The sequence below is a fragment of the Macaca nemestrina genome, chromosome 7 (genome assembly GCF_043159975.1).
Source record: "Macaca nemestrina isolate mMacNem1 chromosome 7, mMacNem.hap1, whole genome shotgun sequence".
Classification (NCBI taxonomy): domain Eukaryota; kingdom Metazoa; phylum Chordata; class Mammalia; order Primates; family Cercopithecidae; genus Macaca; species Macaca nemestrina.
This window is the reverse complement of record NC_092131.1, coordinates 47,513,540-47,539,561: the sequence shown is the minus strand read 5'-3', so window position 1 is coordinate 47,539,561 and position 26,022 is coordinate 47,513,540. Positions and strand designations below refer to the sequence as shown.

General features: G+C 43.3%; 2 protein-coding genes across 11 annotated transcripts in view; one reads left to right on the top strand and one right to left on the bottom strand.

Annotated features, from left to right (window-relative positions):
* The window catches only part of C7H14orf39 (chromosome 7 C14orf39 homolog), a 176,331-nt gene extending 162,377 nt beyond the window's left edge, over positions 1-13,954 (bottom strand). For 3 of the 10 annotated variants that reach the window (XR_011625826.1, XR_011625825.1, XM_071100061.1), the window contains exon 1: positions 7,146-7,423. Coding sequence is in view for 4 of the 10 variants with exons in the window: in XM_071100061.1 (XP_070956162.1) it covers positions 7,146-7,269 (124 nt within the window). In the remaining 6 variants the exon portion in view is untranslated. Of the gene's footprint in view, positions 1-7,145; positions 7,426-13,821 lie in introns of those variants that run through there. The other 7 variants (XM_011727557.2, XM_071100059.1, XM_024790264.2 and 4 more) reach the window with 6 other exon arrangements.
* LOC105473649 (SIX homeobox 6) lies at positions 7,481-10,251 on the top strand. The gene is made up of 2 exons (XM_011727552.2): positions 7,481-8,420; positions 9,527-10,251. The coding sequence occupies exons 1-2, from the start codon at positions 7,849-7,851 to the stop codon at positions 9,693-9,695; spliced, it is 741 nt and encodes a 246-aa protein (XP_011725854.1). The 5' UTR covers positions 7,481-7,848; the 3' UTR covers positions 9,696-10,251.
* Positions 13,955-26,022: the final 12,068 nt, after the last annotated feature.

The following is a 26,022-nucleotide window of genomic DNA, read 5'->3' as shown; positions in this document are numbered from 1 at the left end:
GTGGGTAGTTGCCCACAAGAGGGGAACTAACACTTGTTAAGAATTTACTATATGTCAAGCACTGTGCAAGGAACAGTCATTCATAATCTCATTTAATCCCTACAACTATCCCATAGGATAAGAATTATGCTATCAGATAAGGAAACGGGGGCCCAAAATCATGTGGTTATTGCAATGATTTAAACCTAAAATATTAGAAGTCCTTGCTCTACTGCTTTATCTGCTTCTATAAAGTTTAGTTTGAGAAGCATCACTGCCCTAAAATACCATTATAGTGACACTATTTCCCTCTTCTATGAAAACCACTCCCCGTCTTCCCATCTACCTTCAGGAATCCAGTATTTCATCTTTGTCTATCTCACAGTTTTAACAAGGCTTAGTCTAGTGAGGAGGTCCTAAGCAATGGGGAATAGGAAGGAGTCATGGAGTCAGAAGAAACACAAAAGAGAAAAGGGAACATAAATATGAATTATTACAACACAGAGAAATACAACCATTGGGAAATAATAAATCTTTCAGAGACAACAAAAAGGATAAAAAGGTAAAAAAACAGAGATGAGAGGGATAGAAAGAAAACAACTAAATGAAAGATAAAAACGAAATACTAAAATTAAGGCCGGGCGCGGTGGCTCAAGCCTGTAATCCCAGCACTTTGGGAGGCCGAGACGGGCGGATCACGAGGTCAGGAGATCGAGACCATCCTGGCTAACACCGTGAAACCCCGTCTCTACTAAAAATACAAAAAACTAGCCGGGCGAGGTGGCGGGCGCCTGTAGTCCCAGCTACTCCGGAGGCTGAGGCAGGAGAATGGCGTAAACCCGGGAGGCGGAGCTTGCAGTGAGCTGAGATCCGGCCACTGCACTCCAGCCCGGGCTACAGAGCAAGACTCCGTCTCAAAAAACAAACAAACAAAAAAAAAAACTAAAATTCAAAAAAATCAGTTCAGCCCCCAATTTTAATTACTGTAAAGATATATAATCTTACATTAATTTCACCAAAACCAAGGCATAACAGAGAAAGTAATAACAGATAAAACACTAAAACAGAAAAAAGATTAAAATTTCATAGTTTGAAAGATCTGAGAACAAAAATCTGCTGTTAAAGGAAACATGCACTCATTTCTCTGTCCCTTAATTTTTTCTAAATCTACTCCCACTGTCTGCCCATATAATTCCCTGCCAGAGCTTTGCAGCTGGTCCCCACTGGGGCTTAAGCAGCCTCCTCTCTGTGTTTCCATTTAAAAATCTTTATTTCAATAGGTGGGCCTAGAGCATCTGCACTTCCAAAATTACCACACAACTGATCCAAAATGATTGAAACAAAATTGGTTTCAAAAATTGCCCTTAGGCTGAAAAGAAGATGAAGGCTAACATTTCAGACCTAAAGAAACATTTATCACAATTCTGCAGTCTGTAATAGACTTCTGTAGTTGTAATAGAAATGTTGACAGCTTGTTAATTATAGAAATGCTTGTGAGCATCACTGTTATTCTTTTGGAAGACCTGACAAAAGAGTTCAGAGGTTTTTTTTACTTAAACCAAGCTTTACAACACCTCAAGTCCAATCTCTTTTCCTTACAGGCTGCAATCAGTTCCATTTTTCCTGCCAGTACACAGTGTGCTGACTCAGGGAAGGGTCTTCAGTACCACCACACTCCACCAGTTTCCACCCCCGCTCAAAAAACAACAAAAATCCCAGAGACACATTTTTGATTCAAGGGTTTTTAGGGCTTGCAAGGGTTATACCACCTGACAAGACCCAGAAGTTGAAGTCTCTCTGAGGTCCTTGAACTATGGTGCACCAAACTCTGAAAGTCATAACAGCATGAAATGGTACTGGACCTTACACACAGCAGGCATTAATAACTATTTGTGTGTGATACAGAACTGCCCTCAAACTCAATTGGAATTAAATTATTTTCCTTGGGTAAGAAAAGTAAGGTATATAATGGATAGAATTTTGAGCCTATGTTTTAAACCTATCTCTGCCATTAACTAGCTGTGCAATACAGGTAATCATTGAACCTCTGTAGTCCTCATATTTTATTCATTTATAAAATAGAGATACACTAATAAAAACTTTCAACCACTGTTCTCTGTCTCACTAATTATTCAAAGAACATAGATCCTAACAAGATAGAAACAACTTCACCATTCCCACAAATATTTACAAGCTTTATAAGTATTTGGTTATCCTAAGTATCATTTAAAATAAATTTTAAGAAAAAACAAAATTACAGTAAGCTCTTAGGAACAGATTTTATTAGTATGGCCTAGACCCAAGATGAAATTGAAAGTGCCCTGAGTCCTTTGCAAATGCTTCAACTCCACAATAAACCAAACTTTAGCAGGTTTTGTATGTCTATGCCTTGTTGATTATCTGGGGCAAGATCCTTGGGGTCAAGGTTTCTTAACAGCAGTGTTATTGACTTTGTTATTGTGGGGTCTGGTGGGCCACTGTTCTGTTCATCATAAGATGTTTAGCAGCATCTCCGGCCTGCGCCCACTAGATGCCAATTGAGACTACCAAAACTGTCTCCAGATATTGACAAATGTCCCCTGGAAGTGGGGAAGCGGGGGGAAACAAAATTTCCCTCAGTTGAGAATTGCTGCTTTGAAGGGTAAGATGTCATGTGTGTGTATTTTTTTATAATGCAATATTTAATAAGCACTTTTTGTGAACTAGCTGGATCAACTCAGATAATTTAAGGTATTCGTTGAAGGCTGATGCCTCTATTTGACTTTAGAGTACTTAGAAGGAAATTATGATTTACTATGCATATAATACAAACGGTTGATACAATGTATGACACATACAGTTTAATGTGAATAATATTTGGTGCATCCCAGAGGACATTAAACAAACTTACATTCTTTCATGTCATTGAATTTTAAGGTTTCCATGTGTATTTTAGAAGGATATTTCGATCTTAGATTCGAAAATTGTCAAAAATAACCTGCTGCTGGGAAAAAAGTAATGTCCCAATAGAGAACCATGAACTAATCATTCTTTCACTTATTCAACAAATGTTTCATTACTAATAATAAAAAGTGTTTTTAAGTGACAAGTTGGCTACATTTTTTAGCACTAATCCTTCAGGCAAGAACCCACTGGTATGTAGCTCTAAGCAAGTAATGCAGTAGTGTGGTTAACCCTGTAAACATTTAGGCTTCTCCTAAAGAAGTAGACTACAGAAAAATGAATTTAAGACCACAATTTATATTACAAGGAATATAATTTGTAATATGCTCTTTGACTTAGATACAAATTTTTATCCAAGTGCCTAGAATCAAGCGCAAGCTAGAAGTCAAAACACAGTTGAACCGGCAGCCTAACATTTTTAAAGAAAACATTACTACTAATTAATCATCACTGTGAAGTAGCGCATTGCCCCACATTTAAACTTATACAAATTTCCTCCAATTAACAATATAAACAATTTTGTACCACTTGAAATTGTCATTTAAAAATAGCTGATGAAGAATAATAACAAAATATACTAACCTCTTAAAATGAGGTCAATATTTTAATTGTAATACTTTTTTGCCAGTTAATTTAACAACACTAGGAAACCTACAAACATTGCTCAAATGGTGTTTGTTCTCAGAAATATACAATTAAAGCGCCTTCTCTGTTCTTTGTTACAAGGTGCACAATGGCAGGGGAGGAATGCGTGAAATACAGCAATCTACCTAGGCAGTTTATTAGGATAGTTAGTAGTACTTTAAAAATAGAATATTGAATTCATTCCAAAATCTGAAGGTCTGTACTATCAAATACATGAACAAACACACATCTATATTTATGCATATGATATACCTGAAAATCAGAATGCCAAATAAATGTTTGAAAGTGTAAATTTTTAATACTGTAATTTCAAAGTCTGAAAAATGCCTTTTAAAACTTTCTAGATTATTTTTATACTTTTTTAAAAGTAGAGTTATAAAAATTAAAAGCCAGTTGTCACTACCAACACTCGGCTTTGAGACACAGGAAAGGGAAACCAAGATCTCTTCCAAAGTCCAAATCACACAAAAGACTGGGGACCTCATTGTCTTCCAGTCTGTGACTCTCAGATGCAGCACAAATATCTTTATCAAGGAATTCAGACGGACTCAATTACTGCATTCTTAAAACATCTCATTATGTGAAATTGCCTGAGGAAAAAAAACAAAAACACATCATTTTAAAAAAGACATTTGACTTAGGAAAAGTCAAAGAAAAGATAAGATTGGAACCCAGAGGTAAGAAAGTATTGACTTCTAAGCACTGCTCTCCTCTGGCAAATGTGAGCTACTGGTCGGCAGAGTGTAACAAGAATTCCACCTGTCCTCTACTCTAGAGAGGAAAATCAGTAGGGGCAGAGCGAGGAGTGAGATCCCCATATGTGCAGAAGTCCCACACTGAACTCCGGATATTTCTGGCATGAGCCTCAGAATTCCCTGGGGCACACTGCCTAAATCCAGCAGCAACAGTTAGCTACAGAACCTGCCCTTGGACATCATCTTCTACATCCTTTTTTCTCCATATTTGCCCCACAAAATGCAACTCTAGAGAAAGCTGAGTAGACGTCTATGGATTCCCGGCAAGACCCGAGAGTTTGTCCAAGACCTCATGTCTCAATCTACTAGCTGCAAACCAGCGGTAGAAAGTTGCAAAACCACCCAGACAGGCCCAAGGCCAAGTGCTGCCACTGTACTTTCTTGATTTCCTGGTCAAATGCAAAAGAAAAATGAAATGTGGGATAAGAAGTGAGGGGTTGCCTGGAGGGCTGGCACAAAACCTCAAAACTGGTAAAAGAAAAAAAAAATTACACCCTTCCGTAAAATTAAGAAAAGCCAGCCCGAAGATACAGTTTTCGTCTGGCAAACCTAGGAGAAGTACACCTTAAGGGTGGGGTGAGGGTCACCGCCTTCCCCCAAACAGGGTTATTTCTAAGGAATCCCGTGAAGCTTCCCTCTTTCCCAGGGGGCTCGGCTCACATACTTCTTCCTGTTCGTCCCTTCCCCTTGTGAAGCCGGGGAACAAATAAGTGATTCCAAGGTGCCCTGGCGCAGTCTATTTCCTTTGGGTTAATAAAATTAAATCAAGTCCCTTGCGATGGCGAAGATGGATCTCCTGATAGTAGACCCCGATCTCCAGGCGCTTCTCAGTCCCTTCCTGCCGAGCGACCAGACAGTGCTCGGACTCTGCCACAGGCAGCCCGCACCCTTCTGGCGGCTCCCGCGCGGCCAACTCAGACTCTTAGTTCCAGTTGCCCGCAAGCCTCAGAAGCCAAAGCGCCCTCATCTAATTATCTGCAGAACTATTATCCAAGAAATGGGCCATAGGATAAATATTCCCATTTCCTGGATGGGGCCCCTAGACTGTCGACTTGCTCACAAAGATTAAGGGTAAGAAACCAGCTCTCCCCGAAAGTACCGCTTCCAAACTGTCCAGCAAAAGGGCGAGGGGGACGTGTGGTCTCCTGGGGCATGGACAATCTCTCCCACCTCAGCAACTAGGCGCTGGGATCTGGGTCGGCTCTCGGCTTGGCTCGCAGGCTGTAAGGTCTCCGAGGACCCCACCACCTCGTCTGCATGCTAAGGGTGCGCGCCAAACAATTTCGCGAGCAATAGCCCGCAGAGGAACCATCCCGAGAGGGAAAATAAACCTCTGCAAACTGGAGCAAGGGGGTGTTTCCTTCCCTGGCCAGAAGCTCCGGGATCGCAGCCCTCCCGGGTCCGGCTTCATCCCTGCCCGGCCCCCTCCCAGGCCCTCATTTTCTGCACCACGGATTCTCCTCCGCCTGCATGTTCGGGGCCCTTGTACGCGATGTTTCTTTTTAAAAGTTGTCCTGCCAGCTGATTCAAAAGTCGCTCCAAGGGAAATAAGGTTTATGCTTTGTCATTATCTTCATCGCCCTCTTTGTTTTGCCCCTGCCCTGTCGTATTTCAAGAAAATGAACTCTTAGAAAAGAAAGCCTCTCCGTTGAGGCGGTTGGCAATCTCACAGAAATGATGTAAATGGTTTCAGGGCTTTTTTCTTCCCCTCTGCTATTTTTTTAGAGTGAACTGTGAAGATCTGTGAAAATAATATCAGGGTTTTCCGTCAGAACGAGCTTTGCCCTGCACTCAGGCGTGGCGTGATCTGACCCGACACCTCCAACCATCTGTGCTATCTATCTGCCTTCTGATTTACCAGATCTGTACAAGCCGCATACAAATTGTACTTGATACTAAAGAAAAGACAGTCGGGCCCAGTCCAGTTCGGCGGTGAACATTCTCATCTCATTTCTGTCTAGGGATGGACCTCCCCAAAACTGTTTTCCTGGCGTTTTTGTTATACAGCCCCCTACCAGTTATTTTTTTCAGACTAAACAAACCCTTACCACAGGACCGGATGAGATCATGGTTTCTTTGACCCAGGCCTCAGAAAATGGTACGATGTGGACTGCCAATTGGGAATCAATAAAAGTTGCCAATTCACTCTACTAGCCCAAAGTCAGAGACACCAAGTCACTCCTTCCTCACTACAGGAGGGGTCAGTGCTCAGCGGCTTAAGAAGCGCTTTCTAGGCCCCCGCATTGTAGTGGATTCCTTTCTGTATTGTATTTTTACTGAATTGCTTTTGGGCTAAAATGCCAAGGTTAGAATTGTTATCCCCAGCTCGAGAGGTATATGTTCTAACACAAGGTAGGGGCAAAATAAGCCTGCAAGGAAAGGAGTTAAGTCGATATTTTTTAAAAGATATCGGAAATAAGCTTTTAAGTTGCTGTCCTGACCTACCAATGACTTCTCAGCTCTAGATGTGGCTATACTGCACATTTGTTCAAGCCCATTAAACTGGGGGAGGGGGAGAAAGTATATTTATCCTCTTTATTTGGAGGTCCCTAGAGCCCACCCTTCTTTTCTTAAAGTGTCTGACTTCGTGGTCTGCATCTGCATTATCAGACGTGAACATGTCCTTGTTCTCATTTAAAATTTTAGTGGGCTTTGAAGGGAATAAGGCTAGAGTTCAAACTGACCTCTTCTACAGATCCCTGGTCCTGTTCCTGCTGCTCCAGATTTGCTTCCCACTCAGCTGCTTTGGCAACTGGAAACGGGAAGAGGGAGGCATGTAGAGATGGGTACTTGGGAAAAAATGAGAAGATCGCTTCCCCTCACCTGCTTCCTGCTCCCACCGCAAGGTTTGCTGTTTTGCTACAACTAAACTTGCGAATTCTCGGAGCATTTCAGTTTGGCTCAGTCCTCTTTGTCCTCTGGAGACCTCTCGACCGAGACAACGCATCGCCCCAAAGTGAATTCCTGAATTCCTGTAGCATCACTGCTTCTTTGGTGGGAAAGGGGAGGGAGGGGTAGAGTGGGGTGGGGGAGGGAAGAAGAGTGAACGCTGCCGCACTCGCCTCTCTTTTTCTCCTAGACACTCGCATGTCTTTTCAACCTCCAGGTTCTGCAAAATACTGAGGAAAAGTCCAGGGACTAACGGCGGGCGCTGTCGAGCACGGGGAGGTGCTGAAACAGTCGTGGCTTGCTGGTCCAAGCTTTGATTGGCAGAGCCAGCCGGTGACTGACAAGGGGTCTCCATGGCGCCCGCGCCGCCAATCCGCCCACCCCAGTAGCGGAGCCAGCTCTCCTGCCCGCGTGCTTGAGCCGAGCCGAGCCCGAACCCGGAGCCGAGGAGCCAGCACCTCCTCCAGTCAGGGCCGCCCGCTCCCGGCCGTTGCGCCACCGCCGCCACCAGTCGTGTGTCCCCGCTGCCCCAATCCGCCTCATCGACAAGAGCCTGGCGCACTCAGCCAGGCCCGCGGGCATCTGCTGCGTGTCCCGCTCCGGGCTCAGTGCCCTCGCCGCTGCCGGAGCTGCCTCGATGTTCCAGCTACCCATCTTGAATTTCAGCCCCCAGCAAGTGGCCGGGGTATGCGAGACCCTGGAAGAGAGCGGCGATGTGGAGCGCCTGGGTCGCTTCCTTTGGTCGCTGCCCGTGGCCCCTGCGGCCTGCGAGGCCCTCAACAAGAATGAGTCGGTGCTGCGCGCACGAGCTATCGTGGCCTTTCACGGTGGCAACTACCGCGAGCTCTACCATATCCTGGAAAACCACAAGTTCACCAAGGAGTCGCACGCCAAGCTGCAGGCGCTCTGGCTTGAAGCACACTATCAGGAGGCTGAGAAGTTGCGTGGAAGGCCCCTGGGGCCGGTGGACAAGTACAGAGTAAGGAAGAAGTTCCCGCTGCCGCGCACCATTTGGGACGGCGAACAGAAGACACACTGCTTCAAGGAGCGCACGCGGCACCTGCTACGCGAGTGGTACCTGCAGGATCCATACCCTAACCCCAGCAAAAAGCGTGAGCTCGCCCAGGCAACCGGACTGACTCCCACGCAGGTGGGCAACTGGTTCAAAAACCGCCGACAAAGGGACCGAGCGGCTGCAGCCAAGAACAGGTCGGTACCTACAGGCCTCCGCGATTTGCGCGCACCGGGGAGGAGGCGGGTGGAGGCACCTCTGGCGCCGTTACCCAGTCCCTGGCGACTCCAATTCAGCAGGAGTTGGGAGCGCGGTCTGTCTCGGGTTAAGAGACCACTTGCGTTCTGGGTTTCTGGAGTTCCCTTCCCGGCTCTGCTTCCCCACCCACTGGTTCTCCACGCCTCCGGGCAGCTGCAGCAGCTGTTCCCGGTCACCAAACCAAGGCTTCACTGGGACGGAGAGGGGAAGAGAAACAAAAATTAAAATCCTACAATTAGAGACCCCAAGACCCAAAGCTAATTCTTGTTAGCCTGGGAACAGGCTCCTACTATTAATGGAAGCCTGACTTATTAGCAGTGTGTCGGTTTCATGTTAATTATCATTTTCAAAGCCCAGGTGCATCCCTCCGTAATGCTTTGAAAACAGTTTTCAATGGACTTTTGAGAAATAGGAAGTCGAGTTTTCCTCTTCCCATGCGCTGCCTGCCACCCTTGTCTCAAAACAGCAAACTAGTCGATGGGCCGAGGCTTTTCATTTCCCGGAGTGTGGATCTCGATGAGCCAAACATTTTGCGGAAGAGCCCAGCCTCATCCCCCAGGCCCAAATGCTTCTTACAATCCTTTTTCCCTTTAGGTCGGGCCGACCCGATCCAACGCGATCGCGGGAGCACTGACTCAGGCGTACGCCCCAGGCAGACGCACCATTAGAAATGGAATCCCATGTCCCCGGGACCGATTTGTCCTTGTCACCCACGCTTCGTTTATTTCCTGACAGTCCTGTTTATCTCCCAAAGGTGGACAACAAATGGGGAGGACCCTGCAAGCCCAGTATACCAAAGACCTGGGAGCTGGGGCGCTGAGAAAGGGCGCAAATGATGGTGGGGCACAACAGTAGGGGCCCGCGGAGGGGCGGCCGCGGACTCCTGCCCGACCTCTAACGCCTTGCCGGGAAATCCTCGCCTTAACTGCTCGGGTCTACGGAAGAGCCTCTGGCCGCCGGGCTGGAGGGACACAGGAGGTGGTAGGGGCGGGCGACGGGCGGCTGTGTTACGAGCTGTGACCCGTGTTCCCTTTCTTCCCCGTAGACTCCAGCAGCAGGTCCTGTCACAGGGTTCCGGGCGGGCACTACGGGCGGAGGGCGACGGCACGTCAGAGGTGCTCGGCGTCGCCGCCAGCCCGGCCGCCAGTCTATCCAGCAAGGCGGCCACTTCAGCCATCTCCATCACGTCCAGCGACAGCGAGTGCGACATCTGAGTTGCCCATCCAGGATGCTAAGAAGCAGATTCCAGTGTAAAAACGAGAAAAACAAAATGAAAGAGGTAAAGAAGATGAGAGACCTGCAAATCCAGCGCCAGAGAAGCCAGATGACCAGGGACCCGCGCGCTCGGGTTTGCCATTTCCGGCCCCACACCGCGGCCAGCCTGGCTCCACTGGCGCTCTTTGGCCGCGACCACGGGAACCCGCGGTGAGGCCTGACCCAGCACCACGTTCTTCTCGCTTTGCTTTGTCCTAAGGATTTTGCTGCAAAGTCGCCTTCGGAACCGAACTGCAAGCTGAGCGCCTGCCCAGATTCTCCCATGGGTATTTCACGTCGAAAGGACGCTGTTATATATGTATAACTTTTGCTTTAAAGTTTTTTTTTTAACAAAACATATATATGCTGTTTATTTACTTATTTAAGAGACCGCCATGGTAGGTTTCTCTGTAGCTTGGGGAACTTGCTGTTTCTAAACATGCAGGCTGGTGCTGATGGGTTCTGTGTGGAGAAGCCAAACAATAAAACAACCTAGTGGGCAACCTTCTTAATTAAGGGAGCTGCTCTCAGATTCCTTTTATTATTAGTATTATTATTATTATAAAGATCATTCCCTTCACCAGGCATGCAGGGACCCTTGAGCAAATGGTCTCCCGAAGGTCTTATCTATATATCTTTTGCCTTCTTTGGTGCTTCCTGGTGTATGTTTTAAACAACCTATGGTAGGTCCATAACCACCTCCCACATCAAATTACATGTATGTGTATATATGTATGCACCTATACAAACACATATGTATGTATGCATACACATGATATATTTAAGGCTAAAAATTGGCAACACGTGAGCGTCCTCTCTAAGGCAAGTCCCCGCATCCCCAGCACAGGTAATTATGGCATGTCCACTTGACACTTGTTTATATGAAGTGTCAACAGCTTTCAGGAGCAATTTAGGAAGCCAAACTCTGGAACTCAATAAATGAGTCCTATTTTCTAAAAATGCAAAACTATCCTGACTCAGACTCTGCAACAAGAAAGGCTTTCTACCTCCTTTGAGGCCCCCTTCCATACAATAGCAGCAGGCACCCATGATCATGCTACAGTGAGCATATACTGCATTTAGGATTGACCTATTACTAAAATAAGACAAAAGATGACAGGAGAGGTTGTATATAATTAGACTAACATCTTCTTGCTGCAGAATTGGGTTTTAATGAAATGAATGGTTTTTAACAAGAGGGATACTGAGATGGGGGAAAGGATGTAATCATGTCACATATTGAGGGTAAAACAAGGCTGTAGAAATAACTGGCATTTTAAAAACCTAATCTCCGAAGTAAGCATAGAACAAGTCATCAAGGGCCCCATTGTCCTCGTAATGGCCTCAATTAAAATATGAAATATTTTTAGCATTTAATTTTTCCTCGTGCACATGCATGTGTGCACCTACACATGAACAAATGCATGCCTATACAACACAAAAATATCTACCATCTTTGCACTAAGAAAATAAATGCTAGCCAGAGTCTCTAATTTTGTTCCTAGTGAAACAGATTGCATATTATAAAATTTGACATTGATCTTTAAATCACTTGAGCTGACTTCCCTCTTTACTGTCCCCATCCCCCAATTACAGCCTTTTCCATTTGCCTTTCTGTCCTTAGAAGATGTTCTTTGGATCAGAAGCCTGTTAACTTCTTTAGGCAGAAGTGCCAAAGTGCAAACCAAACAAAAATAAGTGAAGTCATGGAAGACAAAAAGCAGCCAAACGGCAAGATAGACAATGGAAGCCCAGGACCGAGTAAGGGTTGATTTTTGGTTTCTAAATCGCTTAAATAGATTTGGCTCATTTGGACTTTATAAATGTTGTCATTGTGTGTGGTGGCCCTTATCCAGAGAATTATTGAAAATCAAAACTCTCTTGCACAAGAGCTTTAGATGGAAGGAGTGGGTAAGTCTTCGTGATAAAACTGGTGTTCTTTCCAAAAGCAAGCAAAAGCCCTCCCATGAGTCCTCAAAGGCTCCCATGGTAGAGCTTGGTCAACACTTAATTTTGTTTCCTAGAGCCCCAGGTAGTTCCTAGAATGCCAACAAGGGGCTGGCCAGGACTAGAGGGAGGCCAGGAGGGGACTCACTGTCAAGGTTATGCAAGTGCAGCAAGTGCAAGGCATCTGAGATTGAGTGCCTCCTTAAATTCTGCACTCTAAGTACCTCCCTTGCCTCATCCTAGTCCTTAATCTGCCAAGGAGTAGCCACGGATACCCACTCTTGTTCCCCAGCCCCACTCCACCCTAACTATTGGGCTGTCCAGAACTAGCGTTTGGAGAAGTTTGTTGGCAAATTTTCTCTTAAGTTTATGCTTCTAGGTCTGAGAGGGATGGGAAAGAACTAATTAGTGGAATAATGTAAAAGAATTTGAGATTCTAAAAATCCCACTCCAGCCACCAGTTCAAATGATACCTAAAAGCAGAAGAAAATGTCCATTCTGCAGTGTCAAGAAAATGGGGTAACTAGGGAACTAAGCTTTCTCTTTACAAAATAATTTTTAAGTGACAGTTTATTGCTTGAACAAAAAGAGAAGACCAAACAGTGATGGAGGATTTTTAATTCCTGCTTTGACAAAAGCCTTTAAGCTACATCTACCATTTACTTAAATTAACAAGCTGCCTACATTTTAAAGTAGCTATTCTGTTTCAACAATCTGGAGATGTATTTATCTAATTTCACTTTAGAATCTGAAGGGGGTGACACATGCAAGATTTTTTAAAATGTTTATCTGAAATGTGATGGCACCTAATTGCTTCTGTGAATAACCAATTCTTTGGTGACCACATGTTGGAAATTAGTCCAGATCTTCACAGAGATTTATTTTATTTTAATCTTTCCAATCTTCCCAAGGACATATAAAGGGTTTCTTTTTAAGACTTTTTCCATATCAGCTTCATTCTGGTCTTTAGGGTTTTGGGGGGAAAAAAATCCAGGTAGTGGCAAGGTTGAAGGTTTCTGAATTTGACAAAATCTCTATAAAATGGGTTTCCTTCCTTTCTTTTCCTGCAATTCTTCTGTCACAATTTCCCAAAAAGCAGTTACTCCAGCAGATTGGAAAGAGCATTTTTATATTAAATATTTCAACAAACCTGACCAATGTTAAGATTTTACCCCAAGCTCAGGCTCTTTCCCGGCTAATAAACATTTCAACCACACTCCAGTTTCACCAAAAAAAGCGACGGTCCCTGCTGCTCCCCAAATGCCGCAGTTCCTCTCGCCTCCACGTTAATGACCCACTCTGCTTCCACCCGTCACTCCCTCCTTTCACTTCCCCAGTTTGTTTATAAAAAATCTGGGAGGGAGGGGAGAAGAGGATGGGGGTGGGGAGGGCTTGCTCTTTGTTTACATTAAACAAATGACAGGCAAAGAGCTCAAGCAAAGTCTTCCTTGACCTCGTTCCCTCTCCCTAATTTTAACAAAAAGGAAAAAAATATTGTATCCAAAGAGAATGTGAATGGGGCGGGAGGAAAGGAGAAGCAGCTTTTCGCTCTATTCAGCGGGGACGCGAGAGCGCGGACGATTTCCGCTCCTTTTGTGAGGCGGGGCCCGGGGGCGGCCGTGAATGGGGGGTCTGTGGAGCGGCCCGCGGGGCTGTCAGGCGGCTCTGCGTAATCAGGGCTAATGACGGCGGCCGGGCGCTCGGCGGGACAATGCGCGGGGCCGCGGGGTTTTGTCGGCCTGAATGGCTAATAGGTTTGCCTGTGAGCTGCGAGGGGGCGGTGTCGGGGAGGAGGCGGCGGCGAGGAGAGAAGGGGTCATTGTCCGCGCGCTGGCCCGGGCGCCGAGGCGTGTCCCTGCCTGCGCCGTCCGGCCACCCCCGGGCCCGGCGCCGCCGACTGGAAGGCAGCGGCGGGGAGGCCCCCTGGAGGCCTGCTGGGAAATGGCGGCTGGAGCGGCGGGCGCGTGGGTCCCCTCGGGGAGGCTCTCCAAGCCACGGTCCGCTCCCAAAGAGAAGGCCAGACTCGGCCCACAGTACCCGGGAAGGTGAGTCCTTCCTCGGGGGCCCAGATCTCCCCACGGAGACCACGGAGTCGCGATCTGGGCCCCCGAGGAAGAAGAGGCCCCACCGCGCACCCACCTTTTCCATCCAGCGCCCCGCGAACTCGCGAACGTGTAGGCCCCGAGCCACTCCTACTGTTGGGCTTCCTGACTCAGCGGCTCGAGGAGAGAAACCTCTCAAAACCGGGGGACCGAGAGGGGTTCCATTTAAACCTAGGTGGAGAATGAGCCCACAGGCGCGCGCCCCAGCAGCTGCGGAGACGTGCGCCCGCCCACTCTCGGGCGCCTTAAGTCGCAGCGGTTTGCCCAGCCTCGAGCGTGGGGATGCGGCGCGCGCGGCGGTCTGGGCCTGCGCGAGAGGCTGCCGCGCGTGTCGGGCCTGGGCCTACGCGTGTCTGGCCTGGGCCCGCCGGTGCAACGGCAGTTGTCGCCACCGGCCCTAGGCCGCGCCGAGCGAGTCGCCAAGAGGGGCGGGAAGAGGGGAGAGGTCCGAGACCAGCGAGCAGGACCTAAAGGGGGCTTTCCGCGCCCGGCAGGTCCGCCGGGGTCAGCCGTCGAGGCGAGGAGAGGGAGCCGGGCGCTTCGAGGACCGCATGTTCGCGACAGCACACTGGAGCCCTGGCAGGCCACCTGGGCCCCCTTCTTAGGTTTACAATGGGAAACCTTATTTCCCATTGTAAGCTCTTACAAATCTCCTCCGGCTAGATCCTTCCTTGCAGCTATCTTTGCTAGGATTTATATTACCAGACTTCTTCAGACGTGCCATACGGCGAGGGACCGAACTGGTTTTCTTCCCGTTTTCACCTCCTTGTCTGGAGACAAAGGGGTGTGAGGGCGATCCCAGAGCTGAACAAGCAGTTTCACGCCTCCCTGCCCGCTCATGCTGTTTCCACTTGCCCTGTGGTTTGCTCTGCCTGGAACGCCGCCCCCTGCCTCGACTGCTACCCTGTCAATCCACAAAGCCTACCCCACCTCCACTAGGTTTTCCATGAGCCAGTGAGCTCCACACAGATAATGTGTCACTACCTTTTTTAATGCTCCCACCGCACCTTATCTAAACGTCTGTTTTAGCGCTTGTAACACTTTTGCTCATTTATTTGTCTGTTTGACTTCCCCCTTCAGCCCTTGTTAGAATGTAAGCTCTTAAAGGGCAAGAACAGACTCTTACCCATCTTTGTATTCCCAGCATCTAGCCTAAGTAGTAGGTGCTCAATAAATATTTTAAAGCTGAATGAATTCATGTATCTTCCTTGAAATCTGTCTGCTCTTCCATTAGTGGGGGACCTCTGCTAGCTTGGGAAACATTTGAACAGAAAAGACGAATTATACTGGCTGGACCCGGAGTTCACTGCAATCCTCCCAGCTCAGTAAGTTACTGGCTATTACCTACTTGTCGGGTTCTCTGGGATGATTCCATAGAGTGCTCTCTCCCTCTATTCATGTGGTTTTTTTAGAATCCTGTGACTTTGGGTTCATACCATGAAAATTGTCTTCTCACACATTTTCCCAAAAAGGTAAGAGTAATCCCCTTGGATTTTGAAAATTCTAGGTATTACACTCTCTGAACCCTACAACATAGAATTTCTATTCTGCTTCCAAGATAACTGCTATGGTTTAATGTTGATATCCCTCCAAAATTCATGTTGAAACTTAATCCCCAATGCAGTAGTATTAAGAAGTGGGACCTTTAGGAGGTGATTCACTGCCCCATGAATGGAATGAGTGCTTTCATAAAAGGCTTGAAGGAGTCTGTTACTCCCTTTTTGCCTTTCTCTCCTCCTGCCACGTGAAGATGCGGGAAAAAGGCACCATCTTAGAAGCAGAACCAGCCCTTACCAGACACAGAACCTAACTGGGCTTTGATCTTGCACTTCCCGGCCTCCAGAACTGTGAGAAATTTATAAATTACCCAGTCCAAAGTATTTCCGTTATAGCAGGAGGAATGGACTAAGACAATAACTCTTTCCTTTCTCCTCCCTCCCACCTTTTCTGTCCTCCAGCTTCCCCACCTCGCTCCTGTGCTGACCTACAAATGATAAAGTAAACCACAAAAACAAAATATCACAAACCCAGACGAGGTGTCCAATTCTAAGATGATGGACTGGTGTCCCACCACTATGCTTAGGCTCACCTAGTGGGGATAAACAGCATCTTTTTCTTTTTTTTTTTTTTTGAGATGGAGTCTCGCTCTGTCGCCAAGGCTTGAGTGCAGTGGCGCTATCTCCAGCTATCTCCAGCTGGGACTACAGGCACCCGCCACCACGCCAGGCTAATTTTGTGTATTTTTAGTAGAGATGGGGTTTCACCGTGTTAGCCAGGATAGTCTCAATCTCCTGATCTCATGATTCGCCCGCATCGGCCTCCCAAAGTGCTGGGTTTACAGGCATGAGTCACCCGCACCCGGCCATTAAAATCTTAAATCACAAGGGCTCTGTGAAAATGCTGGATAACAAACTCATCTCTCTTTTAAAATTTAATGGGCAGAAGCAAGTGAACTGTGTATAATTTTGAATTCTGATAAAATATATATAAGACTGCCTCTTGGAAAGTCATTCTAGCCTGGCACAGCCAATCTGCAACCTGAGAATACTAAGTTACTGTTTGTTTTTCTTACTGAAGGGATTAGTCTTGAATTTTCTAGCACAAAATCAAACACTTAAGTTGAGAGGGCACATTAATTTGGCACATAAAGAGTCTGGTGGACAAAAAATTATTACACATTTGAAACATTTTCAGATATTTAAGATTCCTATAAAAGATTTGCCCATTTAAATTAATCACCATTTAAAGCATTTTCCATGGCATTGGGTAAACTCCTGACTTTCTATAAATTCCTGCTAAATTATGTATTTGAACTGAAGACCTATGCATGTATATCTTATCTAAATAAATTATTTTTGCAGATACTTGTGACTGTATGAAATGAATTTGTCCATTTAAAATAGAAAGCAAGTAGGAAAAAGAAAACTATACTGGACACAGTCTGTGGACAATGGGCTGGCACCTGAGAAGGTGGGATCAGACAAACCTGGCTTGAAATACCTAATCGCTGTGAATTTGAGAAGTCACTCAACTCTCTGAGCCTTAGTTTTTACTTCTGCAAAATGGGTCGATAATATCCAGGAATATTGTGAGTGTTATTGGGTTAATGCATGTAAAGCACCTAGCACAGACCCTCACATATAATAGGGGTTCAGTGAATGGAACTTCCCTTTCCCCATTTTTCCTGTTAAATGCTAAGGCAGAGAAATAAGCTGTACAACTCCCCTTAAAAATTGTTTTTAATAGATGTACATATTTGTAATATTGAATTTAAATGCTAAATGCTTTCCTTAGTACTAGAAGCAGCTTCCACTCACCACCCCCAGTAGGTAGGACACAATATGTTGGTTTTCCAGCAATGGCATTGGAGGAGCTTGTGCTCACATACCATCATCCTTTCCTTGCTTCTTTACTCTGCCTATGGCTGCTTGTCATCTCCGTGAAGCTCTCCAAAGGGATCCTGGCCCATCGTGAAAGTCAGGATATCCCTACGATCACTGAAAAAGGGTAACATAACATTTTGGGGAAAATGCAAGGTTCATTTCTTTGAGAAGAAAGTAGTGATCTCACTTCAGTTACACTCACATGATTCTTTTTATAGCTAGTAATAAACATTTCACTTGCACTATTTCACTTCCTCACAAGAACCCTGTGAGGTAAATCAGCGGATAGGGGGGTTCCCATCTTCCGGATGAGGAAACTGGGGCTCATTACTTGCTCAAAGTCACAAGACCAGCAAGGAATCCAGATTTTGTAGGGTTTGAAGCTTACACTATTTGGAGGGCAGGGGCACTCTTTAAGATTAAAGATACAAAATTATGAGTACAAAATTGGGCACAAAAAATAAATAACAATAATTACAATTTTTTTAACTTGGCAAATACAACAAACCACAAAATCCAGGCAAGTAATAAAATCATTTCATTAACTGTCTTACATACCTCTAGAATTGTTTTTTCCCTACTGTTTTTCTGTATATTCTTTAATTGCTCCTTTGTATGACAATTTTATTATACAACCTCAAATAGAAAGATAATTCAGTCTTTACTATGGGTTGGTTTAAATATTTTTATTATTGATAACTTGGAAAAGTTTCTCGCAGTTTCATAGTTCATTAATGGTAATGCCCTATATTATTTTTAGGATTTGCGTCAAATATGGGAAAGCCTCAATGAAATTTCTTCCATATATAGGCAGTAAAATTTCAGGACACTGCAAGTTTCCTTGAGCAATAACCCATTAAATAATCTTTGCATTGACAACATTCATTAACTAGTTTGTGATCAAGGTATTACACTTACAAAGAAGTAACAGCAAATCATAAAAATATAACACTAAACTCAAACTAACTGTATATCGAACTCAAGTTCCCTTTAACTACCAGCTCCCAAAAATGACTATGGTTACTCCACTGAAACCCAACACGAAGGGAAATGGACAGAGGGAAAATAGGAGTGGAAAGAGACAATGATCTATTGTTGTTAAATTGCCTATTTTATAAATTTTCAAAAACTGCATGATTACGGAACATATTGCTAGAACCACTTCCAGGGTCTTGGAAGAGACCTGTGCAAGTAAGGAATCTTTTTTTTTTTTTTTTTTTTTTTTTGAGACGGACTCTTGCTCTGTCGCCCAGGCTGCCCAGGCGTGATCTCTGCTCACTGCAAGCTCCGCTGCCTCCTGGGTTCACGCCATTCTCCTGCCTCAGCCTCCCGAGAAGCTGGGACTACAGGTGCCACCACCACACCCAGCTAATTTTTTTGCGTTTTTAGTAGAGACGGGGTCTCACCATATTAGCTAGGATGGTCTCGATCTCCTGACCTTGTGATCCGCCCGCCTGGGCCTCCCAAAGTGCTGGGATTACAGGCGTGAGCCACCGCGCCAGGCCGCAAGTAAGGAATCTTAAAGTGTCATTTGCTCCAAGGTAATTCTGCCTGTGCACAGGCCCAGTGAGTGAGTGATGAGAACAGGTTTTCTGACTCCAAGTCCATTACACTTTTCTATTACCTGAGACATAATGTATTTTCTCAGAAAGTTTTGATAAGTTTCTACTGAAATCCTGTTTTAAAAAATGGCTCACAGATGGAGGGAGAGAGAGTTTAAGATTGCAACTGGAGAGCTGGCCCTGAGTAGAACTGTGAGGTACACAGGTTACCCCTTTGAACCTGGTTACCTTTCTGTTTCCTTTTGGAGGTCTTTCACCTTGTCTGCTTACAGGTGCCCCATCCTAAACTGTCAGAAGTCCTTCAATGTTCTTCACCCTCCATTTATCAAAATCTATTCTCAGTTGTCACAAAAATCAGATAAACCAATTCACATCAACATGCAAATAGAGCTGCTAAAAGCTTGATGAATTACCTACAGATGGGGGCCTGGGAGAGTACTTACTATCTGTTAGGAAATAATCCTTTAATTCAATAACCCCAAATCACTAATGGTAGCAATTCAGACACCACTAGCAGGCTAGTAGAAAATTATTTTTGGTTGGAAAAGAGCCAAGTACCCTTCAAATCATTCCATTGAAGTAGATGACTGCTTTGGGAGTCAGATATCACCAATATTAAAAGTAAAATAAAGCAAAAACCTTTACAGGCTCCTCAAGTTTTCCCCTCAAGAAGCAATTTCTTCACCACCCAACTTCATGAGAGAGTAGCCTACATTCTTTGCCTCAGTTTCTTCTCTAGGTATTTACTCCTTAACCTTGTGCAACCTGTCTTTTACTCACATCATTACATTAAGACAGTTGCCTCAAAGGTCACTTTACGTGGTCCTCAAACTACTCAACCTGTTGATCTTCAACTCTGTGAAGCATCTTGTCCTTCTAAACAGGGCCAGGATTAAATTGAGGCAAGCAAGGTGACTAAGGTACAAAATTTAAGGAGGCATTCACTCTCAAGGTCCTGCAAGTTCAGGGTTGGCATCTAAGAATTAGTACTCCCTTAAATTTTGCACCATACATGCCTCGCTTGCCTCACCCTTGTCCCTGCCTTCTTCTGAAACATAACTGAACTTCTTACCATATTCAGAGCATGGAATGCATTTTGCTACCTTCATGACTTTGCTCATGATGCAGGTGTAAATAGACCTTCACACTTGATGCCTGCATGCATCCCTTCCCGCCTTTTTCTGTAGCAGCACACTTGGGGAACTGTTCTTTCCCAACTCAGTGTGTTTTGGTTGAGGCCGCCAAACAGTACCTCCCACTCCCTCAACCCACAGTGAGGTATAACCACAAAGTTGGGCCAGTCCTTTCCAGAAATTTATGAATTAGAAGTAGAGGAGCAGTTTTCTCTGTACTCTTGGATTGAGAGCAGTAAGAATATGATGCTACAGCCATATCACCTATTACAGGAAGGAGGCTCAAGGAAAAAGAAAAAGAATAGAGGAAGGAGAGACAGAAAAGGCTAAGACTGGTAAAATATTTGTATGCTATTGACACCAAAGTTGGGTTCAGTTTTGTCTTGTGTTTTGGATGCAGGAGCTAATATATATCCTCCTCCCTTTGCACTATTTTTTAAAAACTACTTTGAGTTTCTATTACTTGCAAACAAGAGTACTAAGTTATAAAATAGAATGTTCTTTCTTTTCCCTTACCCCATCTACACAGGTACATAAACCCAACTATCAGGGCTCAGCTCTAAGGTCATTTTCATCCCAGAACCATTTTTGATCCATGTCATTTAGCTAATCTCTCCCTTCTCTGAACTGCTGTGATATTTTATGCATCCTTCATAGTAGTTAGATTCATAGCTTCTATCTTCCACTATACTATGTTTTCTTCAAGGATAAGTTCTATCATCTTTGTAATCTTCCAAGAACTGAGTACAGGATTTTTGCCACCACAGAAAATCAGTAGATCTTTGCTGAATAATTGAATTAAATGAATGAATGAACATAACTAAAGAATAGCCAGAATCCGTATGTTTTATTTCAGGAAAGTTTAGTCTGAATGAGCTGAAGTTATTTACAAAAAAAAAAAAAAAAAAAAAAGGATTTCCTTTTCCAAAGAAAAGTAAAAGAAGGTATGGCCAACTGATTGCTAGACAAAGATAGTGAGTATAAAAGGATGCCAGAGTCTTTTTGTAAGTGGGGAATTAAGACCTTACATTTATATTTATTCATATCTGAATAAATAAACTCTGGAAAGATACACATGAAGCTATAAACAGTGGTTTCGAGTTTGGGGGACCAACTGAGCAGATGGGAGATATGGGTGGGAGGGAGACTTTTCATTGTATACCTTTGTATAGTTTAAAGTTTTAAAATCATGTGAATTGATGCCTATATTACATTTACTACTTAAGATGTTATAAATCAAATACCAAGCTGCTTCCTTTAGCTAATGGGAATGCTATTTTAGCTAATACACATTATAAAATAATGTGTAAAGTAGGTTTTGTGGTAGAGATTATTTGCCTACAAAATGAAAGGAAAAATCTAGATGCCTAATGTAATATGCAGGCAGTGATAGCACCATGGTCAGGTTTTAAAAGTGCTGTGGTTCAAATAACTTAGAGATAAAGATGATGTGCCCTGAAAAATTCTGTTAGAGGTCTCAACAAATGGTACAAACAGTGACGATAATAATGATGATAAGGACACTAATATTGAAGCTAAACATGAAGGGTTCAAATAAAATTGCTTCCTATTAAAAACAGTATAATACAGAATCCAAAATTTTTCATAATCTTCATCTATTAACTAGTGTTTCTCTTTCAAGTGGAGGGGAAGATATGTCCTTTTGTCAGAACTTTTTGAAATACACACTTTCAGATGGGTGAGTTTTGTTGTATATAATTTATACCACAATAAAGCTGATTTTTAAAACATGTCAACTATTAGATTGAAGAGGACCTTAGATATTTTGTGTAGTCATTCCCAATATTTTCATCCAAGTATTCCTTTTATTTTGTTTCCAATTATACACCACATATCTTTAAATATCTTGTCACCTAAATGAAATCATAAAAATGACTGTGATGGATAAGCAATAAAATTAATTAGGTTTACAGACAAGAAAATCTTAACCTCATTTTGCTAGTTTAAAAGTTGAGAGTCAGGTCTTTTCACATAATCTACTTAGATTCTAATTTATAATTAGCTAAAATAGCATTCCTGTTAGCTAAAGGAAGCAGCTTGGCATTTGATTTATAACATCCTAAGTAGTAAACTTATTTTTTTCTTTTTCAAATTGTACTTTAAGTTCTAGGGTACATGTGCACAACGTGCAGTTTTGTTACATAGGTATTCATGTGCCATGTTGGTTTGCTGCACCCATCAACTCGTCATTTACATTAGGTATTTCTCCTAATGCTATCCCTCCCTGAGTCCCCCAACCCCCAGCAGGCCCTGGTGTGTGATGTTCCCTGCCCTGTGTCCATGTGTTCTCATTGTTCAACTCCCACCTATGAGCGAGAACATGCGGTGTTTGGTTTTCTGTCCTTGTGATAGTTTGCTTAGAATTATGGTTTCCAGCTTCATCCAGGTCCCTGCAAAGGCCATGAACTCATTCTTTTTGATGGCTGCATAGTATTCCATGGTGTATATGTGCCACATTTCCTTAATCCAGTCTATTATTGATGGACATTTGGGTTGGTCCCAAGTCTTTGCTATTGTGAATACTGCCGCAATAAACATATGTGTGCATGTGTCTTTATAGTAGCATGATTTATAATCCTTTGGGTATATACCCAGTAATGGGATTGCTGAGTCAAATGGTATTTCTAGTTCTAGATCCTTGAGGAATCACCACACTGTCTTCCACAATGGTTGAACTAATTTACAATCCCACCAATAGTGTAAAAGTGTTCCTATTTCTCCACATCCTCTCTAGCATCTATTGTTTCCTGACTTTTTAATGATCGCCATTCTAACTGGTGTGAGATGGTATCTCATCGTGGTTTTGATTTGCATTTTTCTGATGACCAGTGATGATGAACATTTTTTCATTGGTCTGTTGGCTGCATAATGTCTTCTTTTGAGAAGTGTCTGTTCGTATCCTTTGCCCACTTTTTGATGGGGTTGTTTTTTTCTTGTAAATTTGTTTAAGGTCTTTGTGGATTCTGGATATTAGCCCTTTGTCAGATGGGTAGATTGCAAAGATTTTCTTCCATTCTGTACATTGCCTGTTCACTCTGATGATAATTTCTTTTGCTGTGCAGAAGTTGCTTATCAACTTAAGGAGATTTTGGGCTGAAACAGTGGAGTTTTCTAAATATACAATCATGTCATCTGCAAACAGAGACAGTTTGACTTCCTCTTTTCCTAACTGAATACCCTTTATTTATTTCTCTTGCCTGATTGCTCTAGGCAGAACTTCCAACACTATGTTGAATAGGAGTGGTGAGAGAGGGCATCCCTGTCTTGTGCCAGTTTTCAAAGGGAATGCTTCCAGTTCTTGTCCATTCAGTATGACATTGGCTGTAGGTTTGTCATGAATAGCTCTTATTATTTTGAGATCCGTTCCATCAATACCTAGTTTATTGAGAGTTTTTAGCATGAAAGGCTGTTGAATTTTGTCGAAGACTTTTTCTGCATCTATCGAGATAATCATGTGGTTTTTGTCGTTGGTTCTGTTTATGTGATGGATTATGTTTATTGATTTGTATATGTTGAACCAGCCTTGCATCCCAGGGATGAAGCTGACTTTTGGTTTGCCAGTATTTTATTAAGGATTTTTGTATCGATGTTCATCATGGATATTGGCCTAAAATTCTCCTTTTTTTGTTGTGTCTCTGCCACGCTTTGGTATCAGGATGAGGCTAGCCTCATGAAATGAGATAGGGAGGATTCTCTCTTTTTCTTTGGAATGGAATAGTTTCAGAAGGAATGGTATCAGCTCGTCTTTGTACCTCTGGTAGAATTTGGCTGTGAATCTGTCTGGTCCTGGACTTTTTTTGGTTAGTAGGCTATTAATTATTGCCTCAATTTCAGAACCTGTTATTGGTCTATTCAGAGATTCAACTTCTTCCTGGTTTAGTCTTGGGAGGGTGTATGTGTCCAGGAATTTATCCATTTCCTCTAGATTTTCTAGTTTATTTGCATAGAGATGTTTATAGTCTTCTCTAATGGTAGTTTATATTTCTGTGGGATTGGTGGTGATATCCTCTTTATCATTTTTTGTTGCATCTATTTGATTCTTCTCTCTTTTCTTCTTTATTAGTCTTGCTAGTGGTCTATCTATTTTGTTGACCTTTTCAAAACACCAGCTCCTGAATTCACTGATTTTTTTTTAAGGGTTTTTTGTGTCTCTATCTCTTCAGTTCTGCTCTGATGTTAGTTATTTCTTGCCTTCTGCTAGACTTTAAATTTGTTTGCTCTTGCTTCTCTAGTTCTTTTAATTTTGATGTTAGGGTGTCAATTTTAGATCTTTCCTGCTTTCTCTTGTGAGCATTTAGTGCCATAAATTTCCCTCTACACACTGCTTTAAATGTGTCCCAGAGATTCTGGTATGTTGTGTCTTTGTTCTCCAATTGGTTTCAAAGAGCATCTTTATTTCTGCCTTCATTTGCTTATTTACCCAGTAGTCATTCAGGATCAGGTTGTTCAGTTTCCATGTAGTTGTGGGGGTTTGAGTGAGTTTCTTAATCCTGAGTTCTGATTTGATTGATTGCACTGTGGTCTGAGAGACAGTTTGTTGTGATTTCTGTTCCTTTACATTTGCTGAGGAGTGTTTTACTACCAATTGTGTGGTCAATTTTAGAATAAGTGTGATGTGGTGCTGAGAAGAATGTATATTCTGTTGATTTGGGGTGTAAAGTTCTGTAGATGTCTATTAGGTCCACTTCGTCCAGAGCTGAGTTCAATTCCTGGATATCCTTGTTAACCTTCTGTCTCATTTATCTGTCTAATATTGATGGTGGGGTGTTAAAGTCTCCCATTATTATTGTGTGGGAATCTAAGTCTCTTTGTAGGTCTGTAAGGACCTTCTTTATGAATCTGGGTGCTCCTGTATTGTGTGCATGTATATTTAGGATAGTTAGCTCTTGTTGAATTGATCCCTTTACCATTATGTAATGGCCTTCTTTGTTTCGTTTGATCTTTGTTGGTTTAAAGTCTGTTTTATCAGAGACTAGGATTGCAACTCTTGCTTTTTTTTTTCTTTCCATTTGCTTGGTAGATCTTCCTCCATCCCTTAATTTTGAGCCTATGTGCATCTTTGCACATGAGGTGGATCTCCAATAGGTCTTGACTCTTTATCCAATTTGCCTGTCTGTGTCTTTTAATTGGGGCATTTAGCCCATTTATATTTAAGGTTAATATTGTTATGTTTGAATTGTTATATTGAATTATGTCATTTTGATGTTAACTGGTTATTTTGCCCGTTAATGCATGCAGTTTCTTCATAGCGTTGATGGGCTTTACAATTCAGCATGTTTTTGCAGTGGCTGCTACCGACTGTTCCTTTACATGTTTAGTTCTTCCTTCAGGAGCTCTTGTGAGGCAGGCCTGGTGGTGACAAAATCTCTCAGCATTTGCTTGTCTGTAAAGGATTTTATTTCTCCTTCACTTATGAAGCTTAGTTTGGCTGGATATGAGATTCTTGACTGAAAATTATTTTCTTCAAGAATGTTGAATATTGGCCCCCACTCTCTTCTGGCTTGTAGGGTTTCTGCCGAGAGATCTGCTGTTAGTCTGATGGGCTTCCCTTTGTGGGTAACCCAACCTTTCTCTCTGGCTTTCCTTAATATTTTTTCCTTCATTTCAACCTTGGTGAATCTGACAATTATGTGCCTTGGGGTTGCTCTTCTCAAGGAGTATCTTTGTGGTGTTCTCTGTATTTCCTGCATTTGAATGTTGGCCTGCCTTGCTAGGTTAGGGAAGTTCTCCTGGATAATATCCTGAAGAGTGTTTTCCAACTTGGTTCCATTCTCCCCATCACTTTCAGGTACACCAATCAAACATAGATTTGGTCTTTTCACATAGTCCCATATTTCCTGTACGCTTTATTTATTTCTTTTTACTTTTTTTTCTCTAACTTTGTCTCCTCATTTTATTTCATTAATTTTATCTTCAATCACTGATATCCTTCCTTCCACTTGATTGAATTGGCTATTGAAGCTTGTACATGCGTCACGAAGTTCTTGTGCTGTGGTTTTCAGCTCCATCAGACCATTTTAGGTCTTCTTTGCACTGTTTATTCTAGTTAGCCATACATCTAACCTTTTTTCAACGTTTTTAGCTTCCTTGCGATGGGTTAGAACATGCTTCTTTAGCTCGGAAAAGTTTGTTATTAACA

Bases quoted from the DNA above. Each gene is read 5' to 3' on its own strand.
- LOC105473649 (XM_011727552.2), top strand. From the start codon at position 7,849: ATGTTCCAGCTACCCATCTTGAATTTCAGCCCCCAGCAAGTGGCCGGG. The intron at 8,421-9,526 runs GTCGGTACCTAC...TCTTCCCCGTAG, and splicing joins GCGGCTGCAGCCAAGAACAG to ACTCCAGCAGCAGGTCCTGT.